This window comes from Juglans microcarpa x Juglans regia, chromosome 8D (assembly GCF_004785595.1).
Source record: "Juglans microcarpa x Juglans regia isolate MS1-56 chromosome 8D, Jm3101_v1.0, whole genome shotgun sequence".
In the NCBI taxonomy this organism is placed as follows: Eukaryota; Viridiplantae; Streptophyta; class Magnoliopsida; order Fagales; family Juglandaceae; genus Juglans; species Juglans microcarpa x Juglans regia.
The window spans coordinates 35769029-35788135 of record NC_054608.1 but is presented as its reverse complement, the minus strand read 5'-3'; the positions used below and the strand labels follow the sequence as shown (position 1 = coordinate 35788135).

Genomic DNA, 19107 nt, shown 5'->3' with positions numbered 1-19107 from the left:
ACATAAAAGACATAAAGCAATAAACAAGAATTAAAGGAACAATCTCTGTATCAACTGTTTTTTTTTTTTTTTTAATCGTAATACAAGGAATGTGGGATCCATTTATGTCAGGCATGACAAGCTGTGAAAGCAGAAACCATCCGCTATGAATCTCCTACGTCAAAAAATGCATCTCAAATCACAGTTAATGAGGAGAAACTAGTCCGTGCTAGACATCAAATTCTCAGCAATATATAGATGATTCATATTTTTCGACAAAATTTAAACTGAGGAAACTGTCATAAAAGTAAAGCCATTCAACTATCTCCCTTTCAACGGCTCCGCCTCTGATTCTACAGTACCATTGGCACCAATCATATAGCCATTAAAATGATGCACAATGCAGTTCTTTCCACGTCAGTCCAATGTTCTTTTTCACTCATGCATGTTTCTTCTTCTCTAGATTATCTGCAGCAAGCCGCTGTCTATTCTTCCAGGCTGGAATCTTACCAGGGAAAATCCACCTCAAGATTCTCTCCCAGGAGTAGCAGCACAAAAACATGAGGAAAGCCCATACCATTAGCTTATTCCTTAATCCCACTGGCAAAGGCACCAACTTCAACCAGTCATTCAAGTCCCTGAACAGATCAGAAGTTATAACCGTGAAAAAACCAACAGCACCCAAAAGTGCAAACAAAAATGGCTTGTTTTCTGAGATGCTCTGGTTGAAAGGATGTCCCATGTAGTTCACGGCAAAGGTAGCCACCTGGAGCATCATGTTCACCATGTATGAAACCGTATTCACCAGATTGGGGTGAAAACTAGAGTCTGGCTCAATGCACTCTTCTGGCATGTATTTCTCAGCCTCCTTCACGGAAGAAATCAAGAAAAATAGGTGGATAGCAAACTGTCCCATGAGAGAAAGGAAGACGTAGGAGCAAAAGATATTAGGGTGGGGCCGTGCAGCTGAAAGGGTGGGAAGGGGGCGGGCATGTGAGATAAAAAGGAAAAAGGCAGCAGTAAATACACCACTGATTGTAGCCTGAACATCTCCAAGTTTGACACCATCCAAATACATAACACTCAACACATACGCCGTAGCAAGGCAGTTAAGGCCAAGTATTTTGAACATCTGGAGGGTAGTCACTAGAGTACTGCGACCCTGACGAATAATGTCCATGGTGGGGGCAACCGATGCATGCTTTGCAGTAAATGGTGATGCCATAGAGGCATCACCAAGCTTCACAATGGGAGCTGAGCGACCATCACCCTCATCATTTAGCTCATCCATCATCTTCTTCAGCTTTTGTCGTTGAATCTCTGCAGGGCTCAGATGGCGATTACCAGTAGAGATGTTGGTGGCGTCCGATTTTGAGCTACCTTTACCTTTTGAAGAGCCTTCTCCATTCAGAACCAAAGCTTTTCCAGTTGCTTCCAATGTGGGCTTAGATTTTTTTGACTTGATAGACTTTGTACTTTCATCCTTGGACGTTTCGGAAGAAGGGTTTCCACTTTGACTTGGAGGTATTGCATTCAGAAGAGCAACTCCCACATGGGCCTGAAAAACAAAGAAAAAAATTCTCAGGAGAATTTTTTTTTTTTTTTGATATTGACAAAAACTAGGCAAAAGATTATGACTAGATGGAACCTTTTAATTATCTTGTCCATTGAAAATGCATGAGTAACAGAAATACTGGATGAAATGTGTCTAATTATTGTGCCCTACTACGTAAGAGAATCGAAACGCTTCATACTGAAATATGCCATGGCTGAAATTTCAAATCACAGCAAAACCAGAGAGACGGAGGGAGGGAGGGAGGGAGGGAGGGAGAGAGAGAGAGAGAGAGAGAGAGAGAGAGAGAAATATTAATTAATGGAGTTTTTCATTCCTTCCGTAATTGTAAAAAGAGTAATATGGCTTTGATCCTTTTTGATAAGTTGAACTCCACTCATGATCAAAAGGTAATGCCCGAGTGCACAACGCGCATACAAACTAGTTGCACACCCGCGCGACGTGGGACATTGTTAGGTTTTTTAATTTTATTTTCCTGTATACTTGTGCTTTTGCCTACCCTTATGATCAGTAAATCTTGTTTACCGATAAAAAAAAAAAAAAAAAAAAAAAAAAAAAAAAAAAAAAAAAAATTAATTTTATTTATAACTTGATTGTGTGAAGTTGTTTAAACATAATCTTTTTCTATTACTAGTTTTAATAAAATGCATATAAATGAATACAAAATGATGATAATGTAATGAACAAAATAGTAACTGACGAGAAGTGCAAGAGATGGGTACTGAAGTAGTAATAAAGTGTAAAAATAATAATGAACAAAGTGGAAACTCACGGGATATGCAAGAGATGAGAAGTGCAAGAGACCGGCAATGAAATGACAATAAATGGTAGAAATAATAATGTGCAAAGCGGTAACTGACGAGAAATGCAAGAGACAAGTAATGAATTGGTAATAAAGGGTATGTAATGTTTGCAAGAGGATGGAGGGTTACATTATGACGTTTCAAATTTTTTTTCTTACAATTAATTTAATTTAATTTAAATAATTGAAAAAAAATCATGTGGCTTAACAGAAGAAGAGCTTTGTGCTTCGAACAGCAGAGGTGACATACAGCATTTAGAGAATTGTACGCCTATGTAAGCAGGCCATTTCAATAATTGCAACCATGTAACTTGAATGACCAATTCCATCATCTAATTTAAATGCAAGGACAAAGTTACTGTAGTTGGGAGATTCGGGATGGAATAGAAACATTATGTTAAGTTGGTGGACTAGTTAAAAAAAAAGGCAGGAGGACTCAAAGTATTCTTTACCCATGTTGATACAACTGTAACCCTAAACCTATGGCAACTCTTGCTGGGTTGTAACATGGGACCCATGTTGATACAATTGTAACCCTAAACCTAAGGCAACTCTTGCTGGGTTGTAACATGGGAACCAACAAACACGGAAAGCAAGAACCAAAAAACCAAGATATTGGCTACAAGGAGTGGCACTTCTACATAGCAATGTAATTGAGATATCGGTGTTAACCGTTAACAGTTCTAGTAGTGCGGTTTCACCAAATTTGTAGTGGGTCTCGTAACTGGAGGGAAGTATGTCATTATCTATTTGAGAATAGTGAAATACCCAGGAAACTTGAGAAGCAGAAACAAAACAAAACAACTATCTTCAGCAACATATTACCTGCTTCAGAGCTCCAACATCATTAGTTCCATCCCCACACATCAATGTCATCCTTCCCACCATTTTGAAAGTGGTCATGATTAGTTCTTTTTGCTCAGGAGCAACTCTTGCAAAAACCTGAGACAATGATCCAGATATGAATTGTCAAGACTACACCAGATCAAAATAAGTATCATAGGTGAAGTATGTATAACCGGTTACCTTCACAAAAGGAATCACTCGTAGAACAGCAGATGTCTGCTGTAACATTCCGATGCAGTCCCCACCAATACAGAGATCATAAGTCTCTGATAAGGCTTCAACTTCTTTCTCACTGATATCAATCGCACTTTTTTTAATCAATCAAAACAAGAGCCAATATGAGGAAGAAAAAAAGACAATAAATTTACCTGTACTGAATAGTCTCTGTCTCATCAGGGGATATCCACTCATGCCCATCACCATTCCTTGCTGGACCAAGAATCAATGCAGGTTTTGATATGATATGAACTTGGCTAGCAACGTGGCAAGCTGTCAGAGCTTGGTCACCAGTAATCATCACCTGTTGTTGAAAACCATATATTTTTACACCTTAAGTGCTAGAGATCCACTTCAGCGGTAGGTCAAGCAGCCAATGGGTAAGGAAGTCAAAATAACTAGGAGACCAGGCAAGGGAGCCAAATAAAAAAAAAAAAAAAGCCACAGCCTTAGCAGTACTAAATACTTCGGCCTTATAGCATCTAGATTGACAGAGAGAAAAAAACCCTACGGAGAGAGAAAACCCAAAGGCACCCAAACCCGACGCCACCCTTCACCCACCCTAGCTAGTGTGACACCTCACCACTGTCACAAACAAGGCCAACGGGCCCCAACGACTTCACTGAGGGCCGTCCGGTGTTGGTCCTCCCTCTGGCGACCTGGACTTTTGCAAGTTTCTCTCTATGACGTCTTTCAGAGTGAGCCCGTAGTGGCACTTACTACCGACGGCTCCGTTGGCCGTGCCGTCAACACAAAAAGAGTTGCCTGCCTCTGGCAAGTCTGCTGGGAGTACTCTGGCATCAAGATTTGTCTGTCCCATGAGCCCTATCTGCAGCTGGGCTCCGTAGCTCTTCAGCCATGTCCCTCTCGCAGATCTTTCTTTAGATCTGCCTCAAATTTGCACCGAAGCTTGTGCTCGTATCTTTGCATAAACATTCAACAAGAATGAAGCTTGGAAAGCCCTTCAGCATGGGAAGCCCCTACATCTGAAATCGAAAGTTTGAACTTAATATGGGTCAGTTGGTGTGCTTTTAGGTGGAATCAAAGGCTTTTGAGTTTTTTCCAGAAGCATGGAGGAGCAAAAGGGTTTGGAGGTTTGTAGCTATGGGTCGTAGTGGTGTAGGATGGTTGATGGCTACAGTGGAAGCAGTATTACAGGCGGGGAGAAATTCGGAATTCACAAAACATTTGCGCGAAGGAAACAGAGCATTTGTGGCTCAACGATGCTCCTACATGCATAATAGGTATCTAACTGTCACCGAATATGGTGGAGGAGGCCGACAGAATGTTGTAGTCATTCCTGAAGGGTATGAAGGTTTGGGTTGGGAGAAGTTTGCTATTAAATTATGCAAAGCTGCGGATATGTTTTTTTCCTTTCATGCTTATGGGTCAAGGAAGGAAAGCAAGAAGAGGACATCCGATCATGAGAACATCAACCTGGAGTTGAAACAAAAAGACCCAAGAACAACCACAGTGGCGAGGCGATTACATGAGGCAACTCTGAAGACGGGTCATGCTTCGGTGACTCAGAGTGAGGGGAACTGTGAAAGTGGCCTGCAGATCACACAAGCTCAGAACCAGCTTGTCGTCATGCACAATACATTAAAGGAGATGGAAACCTAGCTTGTCGAGTTGAAGGCAGCGATCGCTTTCTTGTCTACGAAAATAGACTTGCTTTCAGCTGGAGGCAACAGGGTCGTAAGAAATAAGCCTAAGATAGGCCCGAATCCTTTGAACTCAGATAAAAGGAAAACGGAAAATCGAATTCGGCACTGTCCCTATAACCAGATCCAGGAGAGTGTGGCGGGTCAAAAGGAAAACCGGGTTATTTGAAGTGGGTTCTACGTCGGGTATCAGCGTAGAGACATCCGTAATGGAATGCCCTTCGCCACAGGTGACACAGGAAAGACCGATAGTCCACATCGAAGTTGAAGGAAAATGGTGCAACGCCGAGGTCTGAAGGAGATGTAGGTCCGTCGAAGTTGCACATAAAGGGTCGCCAAAGGTGAAGGAAAATCTCCAATGGTGACCATGACCTTACCATTGGAGAGAACCAATGGAGTTGTTGAGAAGGTACGGGATTTGAATATGGGTTTGTCGTTGGTGCCTTGCGAGGATGAATGTTTAGGACCTGGTGTTCAGTTGGGAACTGTCTAGGGAAGATATTGTCCCCTTGTTATCTCTTCCTCCATTAAACAATATAGCTGGATCATCATCGGATTGGGTTTTGCAAAAGGTTAATGAGATACAACAGTGTGTGGGGATTACTTGTGGAGGATTTGACGACCAATTCACAGCACTACTCACTGCAATTGAGGCGGGCCACTCACTTGAAACAAAATCAAGATTTAAGAAGAGCAGGGAGTTAAAGCGTCTTACTTGGGCAATTAACTACAACGCAAAGGGAGGTAGTAGAAGTTGAGCGAGGACTAGAGGGAAGGCATAAAGCCTTCCTCATTCCTCGTAGGATAATTCGGGTAGAGTATTAATTGTGTGGGAGACCAAGTGTTGGGGTAGTTACAATGACTTGCTTTGCTTTGGGAATGCGTGTTTTGTCCCAATAGGGCTTGGTGTATATTGGATAGGTTTCTAATTTCTCCCTCTTTGGGCGATGTTCATTTAGGGGCTCTCTGTTATGGGTTAGGTGTTCTCTCTTGCATACACTCAGTGTACTTGGTTACACCTATTGATATTAATATATTTTAACTTATAAAAAGAAAAGCATCTAAGAAAAGCATCTAGATTGATATGGACAGGTGTAGAGTGCACAACCAAAATCTAAATCCATCCAGATCTAAGTATATGGCTAATCTGCGAAAATTTTAAGCATCAATGGGCTAAACTCCAACCAGACCATTCGGAAAGCACACTAGTATTTTCATCATTGAATTATTTGCTAGAAATTTAACAGATAAACTAATTTACAGAGTCTTCCCGACATTTTCCTCACAAAATAGTTAGGAAGAACATGTTGCTTACCAGGTCATGCGACGATCCCCTTAATTCAGATAAGACACTGGCTGAATCAGCTCTAATAGGACAGTTGAATACCTGAACCTCAAAATAATGAGCATTTACGAACAAGAAGGCTAAAAAATAACAACTACCAATCATTGGCTACAAAAGGTTTTTTATAAGCAGCAAATTTCATTAAAAAGCATACAGGAACTTATCTAACATAAGGAATTTGGATGTGAATAAAAGTGTTTTTCGTTTACCGCAAAACCAGCGAAAGTAAGGCCACTCTCCACTATATCTCTATCCAAGCTTCGAGCTTCACTAACCTTCATGTAATTAACAGACAGTAAGCAAGTCAAATGACAGATACACATGGATTGTACGATCAATGAAGTAATGCCAGAGAGAGAAGGAAAATGAGTATATTCTGTGTGAGTAGAAAATGAGATTCATGTGCATCCCCCACTTTATAAATACACTTAATCCTTCAATGTAGCTCCAAAACTCTGGAGTAACACAAATATAATAACAGTTGATTTAGAAATCACGCATGACTCAATCTGATGTATTTTATTACCACGACATTTTGTCCATTCCCAAAATAACCAAATGAGAGAGAGAGAGAGAGAGAGAGAGAGAGAGAGAGAGAGAGAGAGTGCAGTAAAGTAAATTATGTAAAAGCAAAGGAATGAGAGAAATAGATTTGCAAAAAGTACAAATTAACCGCATGTAGTCAAAAGTAAAACTGAAATTTTTGACCAAAAAATATTGTAACCAAACTTTCCCCTACATAGAGAACATTGAACTGGATCTGTCTCCAAACCAAAAAAATCCCCTTTGAGCCAATTCTTCACATCAAAATTTTGAGGAAAAATAGAATCCTAATGCAATGGGAGAAAATAAGGAAAATAAAATTCTATTGAACTGGGGAGAAAATAAATCTTAAAGAAGTCTTACTGTCATATCTGGAAGGGACTTGAAAGCAAGAGCTAGGACACGAGACCCTTGACGTGTATATTTCTTGTAGGTCTCAACATATGATGATGGCACATCAATAAGTCTATCCTGAATAGTTTCAGGGGCACCCTGCAATGAGATTTAAAAATTTTTCATCAACAGCGGGAAAGAAAAGTCCCTACAAACAAAAAGGCTGCGCCGAGTCTACAAATGCTTCTTTGTGGATGTCTTGTATCACTAGCAACAATACATGTCACAAGAAGTAGAGCAAATATATCAAACAATAGTCAGATCGACAATCAAGTGCAAAGGATAGTATCAAATGTCATATTTTAGATCTCAGTTTCTACTCGAAATAAAATTAATAAATATGGAAAAAGGATAATCAAACATTATTCTTTGAAAAGAAAATAACATGTCAACTTACACTGAATCAAGCCACTCCTAGGCTGACAATTAGTGTAAAATATATTATTCTGATGATGCTGTTCAATTATAACCAAGCAACTCTCTGCACTGTAATGAACGTTTTTCAATTGGCATATTCAATAAGAAACCTAACTTCTTATTTTTTTTATGCAAAAAAAAGGACCTCTAGCCATTGGCCTTTTATTGGGGATCGCAGAGTTTCTCTTCAGCTAGGGTTCATAATGTGTAGAGGCATTGCCCAATTCCAAAATCCTATTGCTTACACTTTGTAGCCACCCCCAGAACTTATCCTGGTATTTATCTAGTATGCAGGATGACAGGACTACAAGTGCCTAGTAATTGCTCGGGCACTCATTGAACTCCACTGACCCTTCGAAGAAAGCTATCATCTAGGTGGGTAAATTTTTTTTTTTTTTTTTTTTTTTTGATAGGTCTAGGTGGGTAAATTTTAAAAAGTTATAATTTATACCAATATATGGGAGGAGCATGTTAAGAGGGTCCTTAAATTAATGTCCCTCCCATGCAATTATATCATCTAAAGAGAAAACAAACATGGATGCACACTAGAAAAACACACTGCATTTAGGAGAATAACCAATTTCAAATGAAACTTCCAGAAAACTCAAGGACGGACTTCAGGATGCTTTACAAAAGTCCAACAAAACTTCTTGGAAACTAGTGAAAAACTTACGGGAAGATATCAAAATGCACTTGGGAATGGCGTGTGAAACTCAAGGTGAGATATTTCCATAATTTCTTTACATATGTTTTTTATAGCATTCAAATTGCTCTATCAATGTTTCTATTACCTAGTATACTAACTTTGCTAATGAAAAGGGAAAACATGTATACAATCTTGAGAAATATTTCTTCTAGTTGAGAGAATAACATGATAAATAACCCAAGATAAACCTTCACTCGTCACAAAGTACATGTTAACTACTTATTTATAAGCTATCTGATTATGAACGCACCAAGTAAAATGACATAACTTGATCCTTATATGCATGCATACAGATTGCAGAGTAACAATCAACATACCTTTACAAAAGCAAAAAACTCCTCCTGAATGCGAACAACAACTGCCATTCGTTTCAGGTGGGATGCAAAGTGATGACGCTGAACAATCTGAACAGCATTGCCACTTCCCCTGCAATCCATAACACATAAAAATAGTTATAAAAAAAATAACACAATAGAAATAATATTTTTTCCAGGGGGATCCTTTGTCTCCACTTCATTCCATCATTGTCATGAAAGCATTGAGTAAAATGATAACTACGATGGACAGATGGGGGGTTATTATCCGGTTTTCAGTGGGATCAAGGGTGTTGATGGGCTGCTTATATCTCGTCCTCTCTTTGCAGGCGATACTTCAATTTTGTGAGGCAATTACAGATCATCTTTGCTCATAGCAATGCTTGTTTTTCTATGTTTTAAAGTAGCATCTGGTTTGAAGATCAACTTGGCTAAACTTAAATTGGTTCTTGTTGATCCCATAGATAAATGTCAATAGTTTGGTTACCATCCTTTGCTAAAGGTTACTATCCTTTGCTAAATTCAGTTGTTCCCTAAAATTGCATTTGAATTACAGATTAAAGGATTAAAATGAAAAATATAATTAAAATGACACAGCAATACGGCTGACAATGTTAAGATGTTATGGCTTACTTTTTTGGCATGGCTTTCTCATCTGATTTATAACTCCAATCAATTCCCTTAAGTGCGGCCTTCTCCAGAGGATCACCTACCTATAACCAAAAGTTCTTATCATTTCTTATAAGTGTGGACCTACAGTAATTCATGGAATATTACAGGAACAGGAGCAATATAAAGCAAAAGGCTTTCAAACAATACTGTTTTCATCAGTGCAGAAGGAAACGTTTTTTTTATTGGTAAACAAAATTTTATTGAACAAAGAGTCAGAAAGAGCCCAAGTTTACGGGACACATACAAGAGCAATACCTAAGCGTGTTAGTTTAGTGATACAAGGAATTCATGAAAAGTCATGCCATGAAAACCAATTACAATCGACAAATGAAGTACGGTATTGAAAAATAAGTTTCTAAGCTCATCCATTGACCGCTCTTGATCTTCAAAACTTCTTTTATTCCTCTCCCTAGTGCAGAAGGAAACATATAGCAAAATCTCAACTTGCCTCAGTACTGATGCAAGAAATTAAAAACCCAAATGCACATGAGTGCTTAATCCCACGACTGGAATGAGATTTAAAGAATGAAACTTTTTAGCTCGGCAGGGATTCAAAGAAACGTACATATCAAACAATGCCAGAAGGGGAGATCAGAACTACTCTCCAATGATGCATAGTTTCTAGGGTCACCTGTCGGGGTAAATGCTCATATTTAGGGCTGGATGATCAAGATGATGATCATCATCATCATCATCATTATTACTATTTTTTTTTTTTTGATAAGTAAACGGTAGTATAAATAAGAATAGGCCAAGCCCAGGTATACAAGGTGGAATACAAGAGCATCATTATTACTATTATAGTAGTAGATAACAAAACCCAACCCACCCATAGGTAGCCCAAGTGGTAAGGGCAAACTTGGGTGCATGAGCCCCATGTCACAGGTTCGATTTCCCCTAGGATCAAACTGCAATTTAAGTGGGAGCCATGGTGGTGGGATACTATGTTAGTCTCCCCAGGGATTTAGGTTTAATGAGTGAGTCCTAAGGGTTCTGCCATGGGGTGGTTCCCCCGTTATCAAAAATAAAAATAAAAAAGATAACAAAATCAATATACTCTGGTACGCAAGCCCCCTACCATATAGACTCTACTGTGAGAAGTATAATTTTTTACACTTGTAAACTTGGTAGATACTAATAATTGTTCGAACTACTGAATTTCATATAGCATCCAAGCACAGAAGAATACTTTAAGCCATAACCAAATAGGGTCTTTAATACTGCTCATCTAAACTGTGATGTTTCATACCAGCTTGTTGTCGACAAACACAAGGGCATGACAAGAAGCTAGAATTTCCACAGTACGTAGAGGCACTTTAGACATATCAGATTCTAAATCCACATTTCCCGTTAACACACCAACTCCACAGAACTCCTGAAAGAGTACCAAAGACAAAAAAATTTCATCAAAATGGAACATGTGCTAAATTTAAAATAAAAAAGGCACTTACCATGTCATCCGATGTAAGTGTTCCAGTTTTGTCAAAACAGCATATATCAACCTGTAGTGGGAGAAACAATTCTATTTAATGCAACTATGAATTAATGTGCTCTATAGCAATAGCTTTTTTTTCACGCACCATATTTGTTCAAACTTAACAACAAAACCAGGAAGAGAAAAACAGACATAACAGATGAAGCATGAGGCCAACCAGCATATTTTAATATCTTTATGCCAAAGCTAAAAGTAAATAAGTAAAAAAAGAAAATGTACCTTCCCAGCAAACGGTATTCGGAATGGCTCTGTACAAAATATTCCACGCCGTGCCAAAGCAATCAGAGATGTATTAACAGCTATTGATAATTCCATTGGCAGCTCAGGAGGGATGACAGAAGTGATAATAAGTGAACAACTCAAAAAAAGCTTGTACTTGCTCCTCGTGGGATCCTCTAACCCCTACATCAATGATATTCTCACTATCACAAAAAGGAATGACACAGTAGTAATCAGAATCTGTTATGAGCCCCATAAGGGCACCGCTTATTTACCTTCTTAAGTACATAACCAGCCGCTATTACTGCAAATATGACTAAGAATAAAATGAATAGCCCACTTTCCCAGCTGTTAGCAGTAACCTGCAACGTGAGGGGGAGAAACAGGTCACACCGAAAACAAGGTGTTAAAGCTTTGTATACAACCAGTGCCCAACTCAGAATTTCTTATCAATTACCCTCTCCGTAGAAAATAAAATTGTTCGCATCAGCTTTCCCTGACTTGTTTCAAATCCAGTTCTCAGAACAACAGCTATACAGCCACCGTCAGGAGTCTTCAGGGGAAAGGTCTGAAAACCAGTAAGAAACTTTAAAAAAGTATATTTTTTTGGCAGTACATTAGAGATTTATTGATATGGAGAAAACGGAGTGAATTTCTGATACATGGAGTATACACCTAGATTAAGTAAATAGATCCAGAAAATTCTGGAAACTAAAGCCAGAAAGAAAAGAATTTACATCCATCCTTCATCTTATAAGGAGTATGCTTCATGTCTTTAACTTATTTAAAAGACATGAGCATGCCTCAACATTAAAAAAATAAGTTTTTCATATGACCGACCTTATCAGGAGTATGCTGCAATATCTTAGTCCCACCAAATAAAACATGACTTTTATCTCTCTTAATCGATAACTTTTCCTCAATACCTCTTCCCATGATTGAAACCTGGACAAAAACAATCTCATCTTATAAATTAGTGAAAATATGATAACCGAAACCAAGCCAAAAGTGAGAATGTGCATGCCACGGCTCCATATGCTTATAGCTCCGACAAACCCTGATAGGAAGATGCTCATGTATCACCCATACAAGCTTATTTTATCTTTTAAAGAGAAATGCGAGAACAGGACGTGCTCTCCAAATACCACTTAAACTCCCACTTTTAACATTTTGAATCCATGCAAGATACTATGAAAACAGAAGATAATCAGACAACTATGTTTTTTAATAAGCAATTCAGGCAAATATTAAAGCAATCAAATAGCTGTAACAACCAAAGTGAAGAAAACTCAACAGTACAGACTATTTACAAACATAATCATGAAGGAACAAGTAGATCACCAAGCATATGATATTCCAACAAATGTACAAGTTTGATTGTAGTCTGTTACAATTATACAAATAATATCAAGCTCAATCTGTGTATTATCAACATTGATTGCAAGAGTGTGGAAGATGGTAACCAATTGTCTCATATGTTGTATTTCAAATAAAAGGAATGCTAAATATTTTGAGGACTATGAACAGAAGCCGGAAGAGCTCAAAATTTTCTTTTTTGATACTCTCCTTTGAAAAAATTCTATAGACTCTACTTGTCAAAAAGAAAAACTTCTATAGACTTCAATGAACCTAACTTTCATGATTTTCTTGTATCTTTTTCACCTAGATAGGTGTCTCTTATATACATCATGCGTTCTTGGGCTGCCACTTCTGCACATTTTGATGAAGTCTTATCACGTATAAAAAACAAGTATTATCAACACTGATCTGATCTGTTATTATTTTTTCTCCTTCCTGTTTTTGAAGGAAGAATCAGTTCCTACCACTCTTATGAGCCACCTGAAGATTGTAATTCTAACAATTATGCTTTTTGAAAAGTTTGTCTCAGAATCATGCTAATAACCACATAACCAACAAAAAGGGGTCTAGTGCACAATATATTTAGTTTTAAATACTATTATAACTCTATTTTGAACTAATTTAGAATTATATCAAAGAATAAAATAAATAAAAAACAGAAATCTAAGATACATGATTGCTCAAACTCATGAAAGAACATTTCCTTTAAAAACATTTACATTTCACCTAACCCTGCAAAGGACATAGTCATTTTAGAAGCCCCATGTCAGATTCATCAGTAAGCACAATGAAAACACAATGAAAACAAATTAATAGAAATAGAGAAGCACCTTCCATTGTGGGGTAGACTCGCCTGTGAGAATGGCTTCATTCACAATAGCATTTCCAGCTAATATAAGCATGTCTGCTGGTACAGACTTATCTTCTCCATGTGGACCAGAAGAACGCCCAATGGAGACAACATCCCCAGGCAATAAATCAGTACCAGAGAGTTTAACCCATCTGTAAAAACAAATCCTCACATAATAAGACACATCTATGGAAAAACCTGAAAATTAACTTCTTTTTTTTACAATTAAAGAACCAGGTTATTGACATAAAGATAACATACTTCCCACATCGATATGCCATGAGAGTCTGGCCATCCACTCTAACTCGTCTTAGCTCAGTCAAAGTCTTTAGCCGACTTTTTGCCATTGTTGACTCGAACATAAACAGCATGAATAGGGTGAACAAACTGTAGTACCAATACTCATCTAAACACCATAGACCAACGCAGAACACCTGCATGCAGGGATGGCATAACAAGTAGCAAAGGAGTGAAGAACGGAACAAAAATAAATAAAATGAAGACTGGAATATGAGACAGACAGAGATAGAGACAGAAAGGACTGAGTAGAGATGACCTGAAATACAAAAAAGGGTTCCATGCAGTGCTCTTTCATTAATTTCTGGAAGGTAGGTTGGGGGTAATCAAATCTACATGACAGAAATAGCATTAAGGATCAGAATTCAATCACTAAAGCCAAGACCAGTCTGACAATCTCAGAAAGATCAATTTCTAATAACATGACATGACCTAATAAGAGGAAAAAATAAAAGAAACAACTTAAAGATAAGCACGTGATGCAAACTAAACAAATATAATTTCAACTGGTACACAGGCACTACGGGTTCATCATATGCAGAACATGTAAAAGATAAGTAGAAGATCTTTCCGCATAACACCCCACCCATGTTATAAATAAACACATTCTCCCTGAGCTCAAGACTCAATTAATCAGCTTTATAATTTATTGGCAAAATAAATGAACGAAGAAGGCTATAAATGAATCAATATCAAATATTAGGTCAGTACATAAAACATAAATATACAAAGAGGGCTATAAATCCTTGTCCAATTTATTGATGTCAATTGGCACCACTTGGAGAAGGCATGAGAGACAAAACCTAGTAATTTATATCCAAAACTTAGAAAATAAAAATATGAGGCAAATAAATGATGACAGTAAAAACACTAAAACAGACCCAAGACGAGAGGAATAAAGAAGCAACTGGTGTTATTAACAATGATAATAATAACAGGATCCAAACATACTTCATCTGATAAAAGAAAATTGATATTTGTAGTGTATGCTAATGTACGCATATAAAGTGTATTAGTAAGTGAAAATAAGCTCCATTTGAAGCATTTATACCAATTTTTTTTGTCAAAACAGATCTGACCATCAAATCGAAATACAATTTTTCTAAGAACCGTACTGGTCCATTTAAAAGAAATCAATATGCATAGTGTATGCTAATGTAGGCATATAAAGTTTTTTTTTTTTTTTTTGGATCAGTAAAAGATAGATATTATATATATAAATGAAATAGGCAATGTAGGCATATAAAGTGTATTAGTAAGCGGAAATAAGCTCCATATGATGCATTCTTACCAATTTTTTTTGGTCAGGTCAGATCTAACCACCAAATTGAAAGATAATTTTTCCAAGAACTGTACTGGTCAGAGAGTTCGGAAATCTTATAAAGATGAACTTACTTCACCACACATAATACGTAATTGGGAAACTATGATAGCTAGTCCTAATCCTTTTCCATGCACAGATATTGCAAGAGGACCTGTGCTTATAGGTCCAACATGTGACACATGTCACTACACATCAAGGCAGCAAAGCAGGAATACCCAGAAACAACCACTATGAGAGATGCTATGACTATTAAGGAAGAATCATTATACAATCTTACATTTCCATTCAAATTTATTTAGTAGCAAAATCAAACAGTGAAATATATCCAATACATGCAACATAAGGGAAAAGGTCAATGGTAACCCACGCATTTCGTCCCCATTTTTCAGTAGCAGTAACAACTTTAGCTTCAGAGCCATGGCCAGTGCTTTTGAGATAGCGACCAATGGTTTCCTTGGTAGGGTAAGTAAGCTTGCAAAAGGTCTCCTTTTCCCTTGAATAGATGAAGCATTGCTTTCTGAATTCAAAGTATATCTCTTCCAAATCCACTGGTGATGAAGAACCTGCTGGCTGTTCAAGGGAAGTAGTACATCATTAAGCATATAAATTTCACAACTGAAACAAAATTGCCAACAACATAAGCCACCGGTACAAAGAAACCTATTATCTATCTATCTACACATTTTTTTCTGAAAAGTACTAGAAGAATATATAAATAAACATAAAGGGCGCAGCGTGAGTACACAAGAAGTATACATGATCAACACCTAATTATAAATAGAAAAAGAGACAAAACCATGAAAATTCAGCCCATTAAAATCTATAGAAGCTGCCCCAAGGAACGAAGTACTGAACAGGAAATTTTTAAGCACCTTTATCTACAAATATAATAACTTGACTTAAATATTCATGTATACGATGCCTGACTAGAATAATTAATTCAGATATTAAAACTTCTCCATTCAATTTGATAAACCAAAGGGAAACAATGAAAGAATACGCGATATCTTTTAACCAAAGGGTTTTACCAGGTCAAATCAGCAATTTACAGTTCTATACATCATTTACTTAATGAACTCTAAGCATCCAATACTGCATTTATCAGACTTCAATAAATCAACTACGTATAGAACTGCAGCTTGCTGATTAAAACGTACGTTTCTATTTCAAATTCACCAGATCCACCTACACAAAAATCTCAAGCTTATCGTTTAAGAGCTTTCACAAAGCTCACAATGATAACCAATGATGAGAAAGATATTCAAGAAGTGAATGCCCATGAGAATATTAATCCACAAGATTAATCTCTAAAACCTAGCAGACAGAGGTGAGTTATAAAGTTTTATTACAATTAAAAAGTCCTTAAGAAACAAAAAACTGTAATATTTCTTTATAATCAGGGAGAAGAAATTTGAGAAGGCAGATTGGACTTACTAATTTACGAAAATGAAGAGCCACTACTTCTTTAGAACCAGAAAACTTGGCCGGAGTAATCTTGCATGCATCTGCTTGGTGAATATCAGTAACCTGAATACATAAATAAGCCCCAATAAAATCCCAAAACTTGCATCCCAAAACCTAGCAAAGGAAACTTGCATGCTTTCAACTAATAGACAACACCGTGAAACTGAAAAATTCATTTGTAAGCAAATTTCATAATACCATTACATAGGTTGGAAGGATTGTAATTTCAATTCACTTCCTCGAGTACTCAAATGAGTCTCATACACACACAATTACATATGTAATATATGTCGTACATTTTTATTGATTGAGATATGAGGAATATTGCATACCTTACTATATTTGACAAAGCATTTGAAATCGACAAACCAAGCCGTAAAGAGCCAGACCAGAACGTGAAGAGCTACAACTCCACCCAAAACAATGGCAGCATCCCCAATATCTATGCTAGGAACAATGGTGGTTAACCACACAACATAAATAATAGCAAAGGGCCATACATCCAATCTCCATGGCCAGTGTCTCTTCCTCAACAAATCAACACTTTCCACCACTTTCCCTTCCACATGGAACCTCGACATATCTTGCCTCCTACCTACTACACTAGAGAGAGAAATGAATAAAACGAAGGATTACGATGATGATAACGAGATTGTGAACAGAACTGCAGGAAAATAGAAGAAGAAAAAAGAAATATGATTCCAAACATTGGATTGTTCAGTTCGTAGGACACTAGAATAGCAGAGAACTAGCCTCAGTCTTCGGTTTTCAAGATAGTATAAGGGAAAGGCAAAAAAAAAGAGTGAAATAAGAAGAAAAAACCTCTTTGTAAGCACCTTTTGACGCATCAAACACATCACTCATGTAATTGTGTTTGGAAGCTTTTTTATAATTGTTCCAATTTTCACAGTAAGTAGTGGTGTTTTGAATACCCACTTCTAAGTTGCAGATCTCCAATCAAGAATAGAGATGAAACCAACCATTTGCGATAGTTTAATAGAATTTGTTTTCTTTTTGAATCGATATAAAAACTACATTAGTTCGAACAGACGACCCAAATTTCTCTGTTTCACTAAGTTCCACACCCTCAAAATTGTGACTTTCTACTGGCTTCAATCGCTCACGTTCTAAAATCTTAAATGAAGTTGGAGCTAGCTCTTGAAAGTTGAAGGAATCTTAACTCACTAGCTGGGTAATCTATGAGAAAATCGTTTTGGGCTAAGGCGCATCACGGTCCATTTCTACCATAATGAATAAAAAACAAAACGGAAAAGGAAACGAAAGGAGGCAAAAAACACAAACTGACCGAGATCGCGGCGACGGTTGGAGGAGCTGCAAGCAGAGAAGACTCAGAAGAGAGAGCGAGGGGGATCAAGAACCTAGGGGGAAGGGTTTGGTTCGGTTCGATTCGATTCGATTCGAATGCTAAGCAGCGAAAGTTGCTAAAACGAATGAACGCAAACTTTAGCCGATTTTTCGAACTTTTTTTTTTTTTTCTTTTACTTTTCTGTTTTCCAATTTCCATTTTTTTTTTTTTTTATATAAAGACGATATGAGATATTCAATAATGATAAAGTTATCATTTTACTACTATTTATTTATTATTTTTTTATTTGATTTTTTTTAATTTTTTATTTTACTTAATGATTAAGAAATTGAGTATTAATAAAGTTATATATTTTTTTTTAATTTTTTCTTAATGATTAAAATGTTAAAAAAATACTTCAAAGAAAATGATAAAAACATAAAAAAAAACTTAAAATACACTTAAATAGTAGATGGGTAGTAATAGGATAATAAGCCTATCACTACCTTATTCTCAAAACTTCTCATAATTTTTTCTTAAATATTATTCAAATATAAAATATTTTTAATTTTTAATTTTTAATTTTTTTCATCTAATCATTATCCAAATACAAAAATCAATATAACTTTTTCAAATATTAAAACAAAATTATATTCAAAATTATATTCAAATCATTTTTTAACTTTATATTATTTTTATTCAAAAATTTCTCTTTTATTTGCCAAAACTCAATTAAACATATTAACTAAAATTAGAATTTTGAGATCGCTTGTTGGGATACTTGAAATATCTAAAAATATTTTGTTGGATTTTGAAAAAAGAGGAGAAAAATTGAATACAAATATTATAAAGTTAAAAAAATTGAATACAATTTTTTAATATTTGTTTTGTTTTGAAATTTGTAAAAGTTATATTAATTTTTATATTTAAATAATAATTAGGTGGTAATTAGATGAAAAAATTAAAAATTTAAAACTGAAAATTGTTTTATGTTTGATAATGAAATTACGATAAGTTTTAAAATTCTAAAAATTCTCATAGTGTCCAAACATGGCCTAAGTCCCAACCTTTTTAATATTAGTTTTGTTTTGAAGTTTGTAAAAATTATATTGATTTTTGTATTTGAATAATAATTAGGTAGTAATTAGATAAAAAAAATTAAAAATTTAAAACTGAAAAGTGTTTTATATTTGATAATGAAATTACGATAAGTTTTAAAATTCTAAAAATTCTTATAGTTTCCAAACATGGCCTTTCCCGACCACTTGAGACAACCCAGGATAAATAAGGTCTAGTTTGGATAGGGATATGATTTCATCTCAT

The 19107-nt window shown here is 36.4% G+C and overlaps 1 protein-coding gene across 2 annotated transcripts; it reads right to left on the bottom strand.

Moving 5' to 3' along the window:
- Positions 1-30: 30 nt before the first annotated feature.
- LOC121242551 (probable manganese-transporting ATPase PDR2) lies at positions 31-17970 on the bottom strand. 2 transcript variants are annotated; one of them, XM_041140429.1, is made up of 22 exons: positions 17785-17970; positions 16811-17081; positions 16449-16541; positions 15382-15584; positions 13950-14022; positions 13655-13827; positions 13374-13545; positions 12025-12129; positions 11642-11752; positions 11460-11546; positions 11185-11367; positions 10922-10972; positions 10720-10845; positions 9432-9511; positions 8802-8910; positions 7332-7460; positions 6635-6700; positions 6396-6467; positions 3569-3720; positions 3381-3492; positions 3180-3296; positions 31-1537 (listed from the first exon to the last, which is right to left on the bottom strand). In XM_041140429.1, exons 2-22 carry the CDS (start codon positions 17057-17059, stop codon positions 419-421), a joined length of 3582 nt encoding a protein of 1193 aa, XP_040996363.1. In that variant the 5' UTR covers positions 17060-17081; positions 17785-17970; the 3' UTR covers positions 31-418. The 2 variants fall into 2 exon arrangements, with proteins under 2 accessions (XP_040996363.1, XP_040996361.1); XM_041140427.1 differs by having other exon boundaries at positions 16811-17076.
- Positions 17971-19107: the final 1137 nt, after the last annotated feature.

What these genes read in the sequence shown, in the direction of transcription:
- LOC121242551 (XM_041140429.1), bottom strand. Translation starts at nt 17,059, where the DNA reads ATGTCGAGGTTCCATGTGGAAGGGAAAGTGGTGGAAAGTGTTGATTTG. An exon ending in CTCTTCATTTTCGTAAATTA is followed by an intron (nt 15,585 to 16,448) that starts GTAAGTCCAATC and finishes TCCCTTGAACAG; the next exon opens with CCAGCAGGTTCTTCATCACC. An exon ending in TTTTATTTTCTACGGAGAGG is followed by an intron (nt 11,547 to 11,641) that starts GTAATTGATAAG and finishes CTCACGTTGCAG; the next exon opens with GTTACTGCTAACAGCTGGGA.